The 13,696-nt window shown below is 40.9% G+C and overlaps 1 protein-coding gene across 1 annotated transcript in view; it reads left to right on the top strand.

The window, feature by feature from the left end:
• Positions 1–13,696, top strand: part of LOC138245569 (collagen alpha-1(XXIII) chain-like) — a 284,280-nt gene that overhangs the window by 178,869 nt on the left and 91,715 nt on the right. The window contains exon 13 of the mRNA XM_069199279.1: positions 9,246–9,323. Coding sequence (XP_069055380.1) covers positions 9,246–9,323 — 78 coding nt within the window. The remainder of the gene's footprint in view (positions 1–9,245; positions 9,324–13,696) is intronic.

The raw sequence follows: 13,696 nt of genomic DNA, 5'->3' as shown, positions 1-13,696 counted from the left end.
TAACTATGTTACCATAAATTCCATTAATGACACTTATGACTGTTTTGCAATGAAATTGTCAGCTAGGTAAAAATGCCTATGGGAAAAAAAAAACGCGTTCTAAGGGTATAGATAGAACTAACACTCGCTTTATGCAGGTGACAATGAAACATATTTCTCTCCTAATTCTTACTATGCATTTTTTTGTTTTGTTGGTTCAATCCAATCTGAGAAAAAATGATACACTCAGGGCAAAATTTCATAATCTTCAATGTTGATAGAGTAATTTTGCACTGAGTCAAACATTTTTCATTTTTGCATGGCAATATGCAAAGTTGAATATTAAAAAAAAAAAAAAGAACATTTACACAGGGGTACCTGGGAAAAGGTGCCATTTTGTACTAGGCCAGGCCACCATTAGTGCAAATGGCATTTCAAAACTGGTGCAAAATTCCCAAGTTCTAGTGCAAAATTAACTAGCATAGATGCCATTTAACGATGTGACCCTTTAGGACGCCTCTTCTACTGTTCTTGATTGTTGATTCACATACTGCCGCCCTATTCTGTAATCAATCTCGTGCATATCATGATAGGTAAAACAAGTGCTTTTTAAATCTTTTCACAGAATTAGATGGTATTTGCTCATTTAGATTTTCACACCCTCACTTTACCGCTCAACTATAGATGGTGGAGTCCTTGGTTCTAGTCCCAGCTTCGACATTTGACTAACAATTGTATTATTCTGAGAAAGGATGCCAGATTCCTTTGACTCACAATACAAAGATATGTAATCAAAATAGCAGAAGGCGAGGGCTTAATTTTGCAAATTGTACTGGTGTCTTTGCAATTTTGCTCCAGCATTTACCGAATTACAATTTTTCCAGTGACAATAAAATTGAAAACTAACTACCTGTCAAGAACAAAATCAGAAGTGCATTGATAGATCGTTGTAAAGATGGCATTTTAGGTTGATTGGTAGAAACTATTGTAATTTACGTAATCTGGAAATAGTGCAAATTTGTGCTGTCACCTATGCAATCTCTGTAATCCATAAAACATAGCATCGTCAGTGATTAGGCTGCGCCCCCTTCTGCCCCTAGGCTGGGGCAACAGGGGGCCCAGCCAAGGCTATAACTGCACAGCAAGGCACATTATTTTAGGAAAGTACCCTCTTTTTGGCATGGTTACCCCCAATTTGTGCCCGCTGTCAGTGTGTTTTGACTGTGTTCACTGGGATCCTATTAACCACGACCCCAGTAACTGTGCTTGCTCCCTCTAAATTCAGTTGTCCCTGACCTAGTACACCCCACAATTGCCATACTGGTGCCCTCATGTAAGTCCCTAGTAAATGGTACATAGGTACCCAGGGCATTGGGGCACCAGGGGTTCCCCATGGGCTGCAGCATGTATTATGCCACCCATGGGAGCCCACGCAAAATGTGTCTGCAGGCCTGCCAATGCATCCTGTGTGAGAAGGTGCATGCACCCTTTCACTACAGGTCAACTCACCCCTATGGCAGGCCCTCCTAGCCCAGAGGACAGGGTTCAAGTACCTGTGTGTGAGGGCACCCCTGTATGAGCAGAAGTACCCTATGAACTCCAGCTCCATTTCCCTGGACCTTGTAAGTGGGGGAAGCCATTTTATCCCTGTATGGGACACAAGTCACTACCTGTGTCCAGCTACATAATGGTAACTCCGAACCTGGGCATGTTTGGTATCAAACATGTCGAAATCATACCCCAATACTGTTGACAGTATTGGTTGTATGATTCCATGCACTCTAGGGGCTCCTTGGAGTTTGCAGGGTTTTCCCAGGCCGCCCGCGCTGCTGCCATCCTACAGTCAGGTTTCTGCCCTCCTGCTGCTTGACCAGCTCAAGCCTACGAAGGCAGAACAAATGATTTCCTTTTGGGGTGGGAGGCAACACCCTCCCCCTTTGGAAATAGGTGTTACGTGGTTTGGGAGAGGTAGCCTCACCCAGCCACTGGTATGCTTTGAATGGCACATTTAGTGCCCTCCTTGCATAAACTGGTTTGTACCAGTCCAGGGACGGTGCAAAAAAGGACAATGGAAAGGGGAGTGACCACTTTCCTGTCCATCACCACCCCAGGCATGGTAACCAGAGCTCCTCCAGGTGGCTGCTTGATTCTGCCATCTTGAATCCCAGGTCGGCAGAGGCCCCTGAGTGTATCTGAGTGGCCAGGTCAGGCAGGTGGCGTCACAGCTCCATCCTGTTAGGTGGTCACCCTGCTAGGTGACCAATCCCTGCTTCTTGGGCTATTTAGTGTCTCCCTCTTGGGTAGGTCCTTAGATTCGACATGCAAGATTCCAGCAGGACTCCTTTGCATTGTTTCCTTCAATTTCTGGTCAGCAGGACTGCATCAATTTGCAACTTCAGTGACGACTCCGCTTTGCAACATTGTTTCTCCATCTCCTTCCAGCAACTGCAACATTTCCCTGGCTGTGAATCCTTTGGGGGCGATGGGTCTTCAGCCTGCACAAGAAGGAATCTCCCTTGAAGTAAAGGAGTCACTCCACTGCATTCGCAGGCAGTAACTGCTACAATAATCTACTGCGTGGATCCTCTCACCTCCGGAACTGCGTGGATCCTGTAACATAGGTGGTGGTCTGGAGTGGTCCCCATGGTCCTCTCTACCAGCTTTCCAACTTGGGAGATGGTAAGGTGTTGCCTCTCCTTGCAGGATAGTACCCCTGTGCACCGCAACTGTTCAGGTTTCATGTAGCCCCGGCCTCCAGTACTCTTCCCTGCAAAGCACAGTCTCCTGCTTCCTGCTCCATCAACGTGGGGCTCCTCTCCAGGTGTGCTGAGTGCGTCTCACTGTGACTCCTGTGCCTGCTGCCTGTGAGTTGCCTGTGGGGGCTACATCCTTGACTTCTGACTCTACTCACTGCTGAGGGTCACCTGGGACTCCCCTCCTTGGGTTGAGTCCCCCTGGACCTTCCTGGTCCTCGGCAGTTCTACAACTCTTCATCTGCAACTCTTGCCTTTGCCAAGACTTGTTGGTGTTTTTTTATACATCACTTACTGACTGTAACTTTTCTACTGACGTGGAACATCGACTGCATCACTCCTGGAACTCTTCTCCTGCTCCTATGCTGCACAGCTGACTCTTTGTCTTCACCGTTGACCTGGTCCTGCAAGTCCAGAAGGGTGGGTAGTGGCTCCTGCCCAACCAGAAACTCTAACTCAAACTGAACTTGGTCCCCTTCATTTGAGGGTCCTTTTCTGGTAGGATCCACCTTTGGTTTCTTCCAGTCTTGCTTAAGTCGTGCACAGTCCTTTTCCAAAGTTTACCTGTGGATTTGGGTAAAAAACAATTATCTACATCTTCTCTCCTGGCCGCTGGGGGGCAGCCTGATACTTACCTTTTGGGGTTCCCAGTTCCTCATCCTCCCTTCTACAGATTCCACTTCCTTGGGTGGGTGACTGACTTTCGCATTCCACTTACTTACTTACTATATGGTGGGGTCTACCCCTAGTGTCTCCATTTTTGTTCTGTTATTTCACTGTTTTCAATTGCTTTCCATGCCAATTACTGACTTCTAATGTGTACATAATAGTGTGGTTACTTAACCGCTAGTGGAGATTTGCCTATACAGTATTTTAGTATTTGTGTTATCATAATAAAGTACCTTTATTATGGTAACGCTGTGTGGGTCCTTCATGTGTGTGAGTGTTGTGTAATTATAGTGGTATTGCATAAGCTTTGCATGTCTCCTAGATAAGTCTTGGCTGTTCATTCACAGCTACCTCTATAGAGCCCTGGCTTCCTAGACTCTGTCCACACCTCGCTAATAGGGAATACCTGGACCAGGTATAAGGTGATAACACCATAGCTGCTCTCCAGGCAAGCTTCCTACTATTATCATTCTGTATGTGATAATGGGCAAGACAGAATGATAATGGGCCAATAGCAATCTGTGCCAGGTCAGGGAGGGGCTGCTTCATGCTCTTGAGTTCACAGCAGGAATGCGAGCTGGCCCCTGTAGTGAATATTAAAGTACTGTGGGGCTTTTTGCAGACAGACAGAATAGCTCCCTCCAATGTCCACAATTATGGGCAAACGGCGTGCATGAAAGGAATCTTCACGGACAATGGACATAAGGCCTAAATTACGGATGGTCCATGAAATTTACAGACGTGTGGTCTCCCTACATTTGCAGTTTTATCCAGTTCTTGGTTTGAACAGCTATTACGATGCAGACCTGGCTCAGTAGTCAATCATTCAAATGTAGCCTGCGGTGTATTTCAGTCCACACTATTCAATATGGTGTGCCAGTCTGCGTATGAATAGCAGGATATCTGCTTTTTTAGTATGCATTGTTTTTATATGTACAAACACAGCTAAATAGCAACAGAGAGCTATAAAGTAGGTTATACATTACAAGATGGTCCCATGAAAGCTGGCGTGCAGGGGGAAAAGTAAGCGGAAGTAGGGAGTTTGCAATGCCTAGAAGTGCATAAACAAGCTGGGATGAGGAAAGGGGGAATTTAAGAGAAATTATATGTTTCATAAAGATCGCATATGCTCTGCTTTAGGCAGTAATAGTTTGAAATGGGGTATCCCAAAAAAGAAAAGACAATTATGAAAAAAAAACATTTAGTGGAGAACATCACGTAAATGACAAAGGAAGGAAAGTTTGTGAATGGCTAAAGCTAACTTGACACGTATTGTCTACAATTTCTTGCCCAAGAGACAGGTCATGTATTAGTGACTAGATGTGAATTTTTCTTAAGATTTCTTTCTACTTTTTTAATTGGATATTAAATTCGTGCAACATATCGAAATTTGCTTAACCATAGTTTGAGTCTTGGTGGAAGGCATTATACTGTGTGGTTCTGTTAAAAAAGATTTTTTTTTAATTAAGTCCAAATACTATTAAATTAACATAAAATCTACCGGTTTTAATAAACTCCTTAATTATTTTGTAGCACTAAAGGTTTCTCCGTTGAGTGTCAGTGCTTCCACCCACAGTTTGCAGTTAATTACAATACCTTTTCTTTCCCTTTTTTTGGTTAACTTCTTAACTTCATTCTAATTTACTGAATGTAATATTTCATAAATTGGGACAATACATGAGTTGTATATTCAGAGGTATAAATAATTTGATTAAAGAAAAGATTGCCATTTGCAGCACTTCAATGAGTTTATCTTCATATTGAGGTGGAATGTGTCTTTATTCTCATATACTCCGCAAAGTTTATTATAATCTCTGAGACTACCCTGTGGTATGTTGAAAGGAGGTAATGAGCATAGATTGTTCTGAAAAATTGCACCTCATTGAGTTCTAAGAATGCTAACTTCACGTTTCCAATGTGTCCTAACCTGGGAGATAGCTAAGGTATTGCTGTATATCCCAGAAGGTGCACAATATATCCTGGATTTTTTTTTTTTAATGTTGTTAAATAAACATCTTATCTCATAGGAAAAATCGTAGCTCTAATACATGTAGATCTGGTTAAAACACAAGTAACAATTGTATGAAATTTACTCTAGCACCCAAGTGGTAGTGTAGAAAGTTAGGATGCACTAGTCCTGCTTAATTCAGTTTGCAAGAACACTTTTTTTTAAGGACACAGGGCACCTTATTTGGCCAGATTATTGTGAATGAATGAATTCAAGTTTCTATTGTTTTAGAGAATTTGTTTGAGGTATCAATCAGTAAGCGCTGAAATAAAAACAATAACTTAGGAAATAATATCTTAATAAAATGGTTATCTCAATAAGTGACACTGGGAAGAACTCGACTTTGACCAAGAAGTCTTTTATTTCAAACCACTTATTTGGCTAATTAACTTGAAAAGATCACCAGTTTTGTTTCCAGAATAACAATCCCTAAATACCTTTTTACATATCGATTCCATTTCTAGTTTGTGTGATGAATGTCCCATACCATAACTTCAGTTTGAGAGTTATTAGTCTTGTATCTAGATAATCGACTTGTTGTTTGTAAGGTATTCATATTCAGAAAATATGAATCACAGGGATTACAAATGATCAGGTAACTGAACCTGGTGTCTCCAACGAGTCGTTCACAAGCTACCATTAGTTCACTGACACCTTAAGAGTAGCTGGCAGTCTTGAGTTCATTTTAAAATAAGCACAGGGTTACATGTTCCTTATAAAGTTAAGGGAAGACTGTGTTTATTTTACATTCTTATCAGGCTGCAGATAGCAGTGCATGATAATGAGCAGTGCTCAGTCAGACTTATGACCCAGGCTGGAGTACAGAGGTGAAGATTTGAAGCACTCAGGTCTTTAACTTCTAAATAAAAGCCCTTGTCAACTCGTTATGGAGTGTGACAACAAAATTATGTTTATGAATGCTACACTTACAAATAACCAAATTACGCCTTAATGTTTTATGAAGCCAGTTTCTTCACTTTAAATTCCTCCCATTTACACAAATGGTTGTATTTTTCTGTTATAAATATGGCACCATGTCTACATGTCACTCTGAGCAAGATGCCTGGTGTTTGTAAATTTGACACTTGGAACTGTGAGAAAATTTAAATGATGAGATTTATGGAATCCATATATAACATAAAGCTAACTCTTTGGTTTAATTTCATCCTATTTGGCTTGTAGACACTGTGTCATATTTATAACTGAAAAATACAACCATTATTTTAAATAGGAGAAATTTAAAGTACAGACTTTTTTTCCATATTGTGAACATTTTTGCAGAACATTTTTATGTACTTTAAATTTCTCCCATTTAAAAAAATGGGTGTAAGTTTGTGTTATACATGTAACTGTGCCATATATGGTGAAAAGTATGTCCTCTGCCACACATACATACAACACAGGCTCTCAGTCACCCATACACCTATATACCATTTATACAGACACATGTTCATGTATCTGAAAAGACCACGCTCTCCCAGACATACATGGCACCCTTGTCATAGTGCCGTAGTCAAAGTATTTTGTTAAAACCATAGTATCTGGCTTTATGGACATTAGGCTTAAAGTCAATGATGCTGGGCATGGGGGTTTCTGGTAACAATGCTCAAGTTGCTTAGCCATCAGTAGCGTTTGGTGATTTTCTGTGATCAGAAGTAGTTCTCACTACAGAAAAGGTTGCAGACCTGAACTTTCACTATGAGAGAGTAGCATTATGACTGGGTTACATTATTGGAGCACAGGCTTATTACTAAAGGCTCAATAAAAAGTGTAAGGATTGGCCAAAGTTGTGTTCATCTTTGAATATTTGTGTAAACCATTATTACAAAATAATCACGGCCAGCTGTGCATTTGTTTCCATGTGCATTCAAAGGCTGCCATTTTTTAAAAAAAATTTCTAATAAAGTTTTACAGAAATATTTTTTTTAAATAACAAAGAGCATGGAAACCAGCACCAGACCAATCCTTCTTTCCAATACTTGTTTCTAAAATGGCAGCAAACTGTACCATATAGAAACATTCCAGTAAGACCCTCTCAGATAGTGCCAAAACCCTTAGTGTGAACGGGGGCCCACCAATTGACTGCATTCCTAAATGCTGCTTTGGACAGATCGTGTGGGACGGGAGCCCTAATCATCTTAGACGTGGTAATTACAGTAAGCACTGGAAGTAATGGTCCTTCAGAAAACCAGGAATTCTGGTGGAATTATGATTCTTGATCATGGTTAACTCAACATTGTTCTGATGTTATAACAGTCTATGTAGCTTTCACTTGAGGGAACCCACATTTAATGAAGTGCCACAGGTTTTGTCACCCTTAGCTATAATACCTTCATTCATATGAGGCCCTTTTAATTTGCTATTAGGCTGTTTTTTTGCATATAATATCTTTTTTTCTCTAAAGTAAAACATGTTTTTTAGTAAGATAACCTTTTTCACTTGGTGAATGTGCTCAAAACAATCAGCATCTATGCCCTTGTGTGTAGTAATCGCATCTTCCAAGCAGTAATGTTTAGCTCGCTTTTCATTTTTTTGCCCCAGCCGTAAGCCAGTCAACATGAAAAACCAGTGTAGGTCCATTGAGTGCCTCAATGAGATACCAAAGGTTCATAAGGTTCGTTCTCTCTACATCAGTTTTACCCCTGGACCTTTCAACTGCACTTCATGTGTCACACGTGGCATCAAATCTGTGTTTATTACCAGGGAGGTCATATGATTATGATCTAGTTTTAAGGTGCGTTCACTCAACTTTCATCATAAGGTTAATTCTCCAGAAATTAATAAACACTCAATCTTGTTTGGATGTTCTCACCATTCTGTAAAACTGATTATGATTATCTGTAATACTCTGCTCCCATCTTGGATCCATTTTGGTAAGTTGTCAGAGATACGCCTCATCTATAAAATAGCAATCGTTATATGGGTTACCAAGAAAGCAACCTGCTTGGTCTTTAGATCCAGAATTAAGAGCACCTAAAGGAGAACCCCAGTACAGACAGGTACCAACAGGAAGAAAGACTTTACATTGTTTTTATTTGTTTCTAGAGTTACTTGACTTATACACTCATCCACACCGAGGAAAGGCATTCTAAGCATAATGTGTGATCATCAAAGTCTGCCTTACATGCCCCTTGTGACTACAACCCCTGCCAAATGCCTTGATGATTGAGACTTTAAACATCAAAATGGCTTCTGCTGAAGAAGGGATATTGCCTGTAGGGTATGTTGTTAATGCAAAAAACAAAACAAGTTTCTTCCTTCTCACACGTTTTAAGTTCATACGCTGGTGCTGCTCAAAACTGTTCTTCACAGGCCCGTCAAGATTCTGAATACAGTGTGCTTAGTGGTCTATGTTTTCTGCTTTCTGCTAATCAACCTTGAGTCTCTTTTCCAATCACTTGTTCGCTCTTTTCTTTTGCTCACTATTTATTGATTCGACTGTCACTCAAATCTCTTAAATGTCTTCTCCCTGATGTCATTGTATCATGACCTTTTCATAGCTGTCTTCTATTCTTTTCAGCCTAGCTTCCTGGCTTTACTATTGGTCCTTTTCAATCTTTGTTCGAAATTCTATTCTTATATTTTCCAAATTCCTTTCTCTTTATTTTAGATTTTTGCTCTTTAACTGATAGTATCTTTAGAATTCCATTTTAGGGCTGTGGATAGTAAGATCTATCTCTGGACTGATTAGTGCTTCTTATGCTAATCTCTACCGTTTGATTTCCTATCTGGTTAGAGAAACCCGGATGTTATACCTGTCAAGCCTTTCTATCTCCCTTCTTTCACAAAGTGACGCCCACGATGCCTCATATGTTGTCATATGCTTTTATCCCCAGGGTCCTCCTGGCCAGAAAGGAGAACAAGGGGACACAGTAGTAATTGACTACGATGGCAGAGTTCAGGATGCTTTCAAGGTAACATTTGTGATAAGAAAAAGCTAAGACATGAAAACATGAAAAAGTAGAGCACAATTCTAGGAGCTGGTGCCACGTTCAAGAATGTGTCAAAACCAGTTAAATAGAAAAACTGGCAAGTACTCCCTTGACAATATGTGCTCCACCAACACATGCTACACTCCTCAAAATCACAGATGGTTCTCTTCAAACAACAGTAAAGGTACGTACATTGAATCAGAGATTTCTCTTTTAGCATATTACGCTTGGTACTTTAATTCTAAGGTCATAGCCATAATCTGACAAGCTTCCATGCACACTAGCTGAATTATGACGGCCGAGAACACCTGCAATTCATATGCACCACCATGTAGCCAAAGTCATAAAACATTTCAGCATTTAGCTTGAGCTAGGAGAAGAACGCGTGGCATTGTGCATTATTCTTCCTGGTTGGAGAACAAAGGACCACAATGCGTGTTGTGTTAGGTTAGCTCTTCCTGCACACAGTTTCCACGGTGCTTTCAGGTATTGGAATAGAGTGTAACTCACAGGTAATTAAACAACAAAATGTCACAACAGCGGAGAGCAGCTCAGGGTCCTCTATGATTGTGTGTCCAGTTTTCCACACCAGTGGCCTCCCAGCCACGCTCTCAGGAGGGGTCTGTTTCGTGTTACAGAGGAGAACCTCTTGATGCCCAGAACTTTGGATACATTATTTTCACTTACCAGCACTTTTAAATTACTAGTCACTGTGTCTTTCATTGTTGTCTAATTACCTGCCCATGCTGGGCTCTTCTCACACGCCCCACCACTCATCCATCTGTGCTGGGGCTTCCTCTTGCTCCTAAGCTCCAGTGGAAAAGAATTGTGCTCTTTGGGAAGCCTTTCTTCTACACATTCACGCGTTTGCAGCACTGGAGTCTATTCTTCTTCTAATCTATTTTATCCGTTATCTATTTTTACCTCCAAGAAAATCTATGTTGTTGCTTTCTGCACGTTTACCAGAGAGCCTGAGTTCATGGTCCTTCTCGTTGTCTGCAAGGTGCTAGTCTCTTTCACTCTCTCATAACACCATCCATTTTCTCAATTCCGTTGACAAATACCCTTATTTTTATTCTTCTTTGTGATTTACAGTATTGATGTATGCTCTGTTCCTTACTTCATGTGTAATATTTCATATTGCCTGTTTCCAAACGCATCGTGTTGATTAAAACTAACTGGAATGATGAATAAACAGGAGATGCTGGTGATATATCCATTCGTTCGTGCACATACTATGTACAGTGGTTTACATCTGTGTGATATAATGACATTCTCTTATCAACCTTTGGACAATTATTCAATATGGGTTTCTGGTATTAATAACACAAACCAGTTTAAGGTGTATACTATCTTAGTGTTACGCTAATGTTCCTGTGCCAAAACTCTGTCAGGTCGCCTACAATCACTGTGCTGAAACATAGCTACAAGTTCTGCTTTAGTTCTTAAATTACACATTTATTCAAGAATTTACAACAGTTAAAATTACAGCACTGGGGGTGATCAGTGCTGTTGTGTCCTTGGTTCTTGGATTGTAATAAAAATCTTGTTAACGAATTTGCCAAAGTGAGCCAAGTGCATGGGAAGAGAGGTGGTCATGCTAAACTCCAGTGCATCCTTACAGGTGGAGACACCATTTGCCCTAAACATCTGCTTTCGTAAAGTGTGCCTGTGGGTAAAAACGTAGGGCAGCAACATAATAAATGTAACATAGATTCTCTTTTATAGTCGCAGAATCTGCAGGCCATGCTCCCTGAAGTACCTGTCCAGTCTGAGTGGAATTCATAGAGCAGTAAGACCATTAGTCAAGGTCTCAGGATGCAATGTCTTGTTTCTTTAGTTAGAGCAGACTTTCGACATGGTTGCGGCTTTGTGTTCTAGCATGAATTTAGAATAGGGCTGCATAAACAATCGATTGAGCAGGTACCAGATCAGATCAGATTCCCTCAAGCTTAGTACAGCCTGGTTCCTCAAGATAATTTTTATACTTGAATAGGGGCCATTTAAGGCCATCAGCATTTTTAATTTGACATCTAGATCACGGGCTGCTTTTGTGAGATATGTAGACCAAGGGTTAGCTAGGGCAGTGTAGATCACTTGAAGCACCTTTTTTTAAGGAATCACACTTGGCTCGAAGTGTGGCATAGAAGTCCATGAGGAATGCAGCTTTAGTCTCGCTGTCTTGAGTGTGCAGATTGAATTCCAGATGAAGTAGTGAGCGGCAAATGTATTTTAGAAGTTGAAATAGACCCCTGTAGGTATTACACTGTACCCCTTCCAGTGTTGCGGTTGAAAGCCCTTGGATAGGTATGTTGACCATAGGAGAAGCTGGGTAGAAACTTTGCCTGAGATTCAGAGTATGGCCTCGGCAGTTGGAGAGTGTAACTGCTGGGTTAGCTTGCATAAAGCAAATGTAAGTGCCTGTGCCTTCCTATTAATGTGTTTAAGCTGGAGAGTTGGTTTAACTGTCTCCATGAACTAAACACCAAGATAGTTGTACTGTGATGTTTGAGAAATCCATTGATTACCAAGCCCCCGTCTAAGATTATTTTGCTTTTCCCTTTCCTGCTACCAAGGAAAATGACAGGACAACTAACCAGTGCCTGACTGGGAACCCATAGCAATCCTAGCAATTTTGTCCGACCAGCCCCTAGGGGATAGTCGGGGGTGCAAGTGTAAAGCACTGCTGTTTTTGTTACTGGAGGTTGATATTGCAACACCACTGCAAAACTGGCCCTCAGTGCCAAAACCGACCCCCACCATTCAAGCCTCCCAGGAAACTGCCCAATGCTCGCTCCAGCCAATCCAGTCCTGCAATTAACTGACTGCCCCAAAGCTGGAAGTGCCTGGGGTGAACATTCTGCACATCAATTTCAATTTACTGTGTAACCAGTTTAGTCAACCAGTAAGGACCAAAGATCAGAAATAATTAAGCATTTTATTGTACGTTAACAGGCAGGTTAATATAAACAATTCTCAAAAACATGCTGTACAGACACAGGATAACAGGGTAACCAAACCCCCTGAAGAAGTTTAGGCAAATTAGCATAAGGCAAACCAAGAGTTCAGTTACAGCAATGCAGAATATTAGCAATAGAATCTGATGTTCAGAAAAAGTATTCAATCTTCTCTCCTATACATGAGTAAAATCTATAGTCATCTACCTATATCAGTCTATAAAGCTAATAAGAAAATTCTCCAAAAGATGGGAAGCTATGGCAAAAAGGAAAACATACATGCATATAGATATATAGAGGAGGTGTCAGCATCTTAGAAGCTCAGTAAAGAGCCTTCCAGAGAGATTTAAGTGTTAACTTGAGCCACACTCAGCAAAGTGTAGGGACAAAGGAAAAATGTAGAGGTCTGTACCTCTCAAGTCTAAAGGGATTGGCTCTGAATTCAGTCTGTGAGAACCCTAGCTAATATCACACAACTTGAATAGGTAATACCCCTCATCACACCATCGGTAGCTCCATTCTGTTCTCCAGACACACATTGTAAACTGCAACATTCACAGATTTTCTCAAACCAGTCCTGAGAATGATGCGGTCACCTTAACATTACCTGCAACAAGTTTGAATAAGCAGCTGTCAGCTCACACTCACTTTCCCCCATCAAGGCCCTTTTTCCAGGCTCTCTATTACTAACACAATAGTACATCTATTTCCAGTTTAGCAATTAATGTGAACGCACCTGCAAAGAAAAGACACGCAAGCAAAAATGGAAAACGGCTCTCATGCTGAAAGAAATACAGGCGTACTCATGTCAACTTAAAGCAGTGGTCTTCAAACTTTTTAATGCTGCACCCCCCCAGTTGAAAAATAAAAATCACTGCCCCCCCTCTGAATTTTTCACAATTATTTTATAAAGATGGCAATGTTTAAATATGTCTAGGCCTATTTAAACATTGCAGTTAAGTACGGTTACCTTTTTAAAAAATGCAGTAACATCCTTCTTCTTAAAACAAAGGCCTGTTAGCTGTATAATGCTGCTTTTGGGCAGAGTCTGTTGCCCCCCCCCCCCCCCCGGGATCACTTGAAGCCCCCCTAAGGGGGCTGGCCCCTCAGTTTGAAGACCTCTGACTTAGAGTATCATTCACTAATACACATTTAATTCCTGATATTTGTGCACATTTTAATGTCAAATAAATGTAAATGTCAGTTACACAATCTCAAATAAAGCTTGATGCTATAGTTGAAATAAATGTAATGTACTTTCAAATATATGAACGTAAATGCAACTCAAAACTACATATTAGCATTGAACTGTAAAACATTAGTGCACCTAATGGGTGCACCATGGGTTCGAGCTACCATCGCCCTCGCACTCTCCCTACTGGGGTATGAACTCCGCTG

The sequence above is a fragment of the Pleurodeles waltl genome, chromosome 7, assembly GCF_031143425.1.
Source record: "Pleurodeles waltl isolate 20211129_DDA chromosome 7, aPleWal1.hap1.20221129, whole genome shotgun sequence".
Classification (NCBI taxonomy): domain Eukaryota; kingdom Metazoa; phylum Chordata; class Amphibia; order Caudata; family Salamandridae; genus Pleurodeles; species Pleurodeles waltl.
The sequence above is the reverse complement of the archived record's forward strand: the minus strand, read 5'-3'. Positions and strand labels throughout refer to the sequence as shown.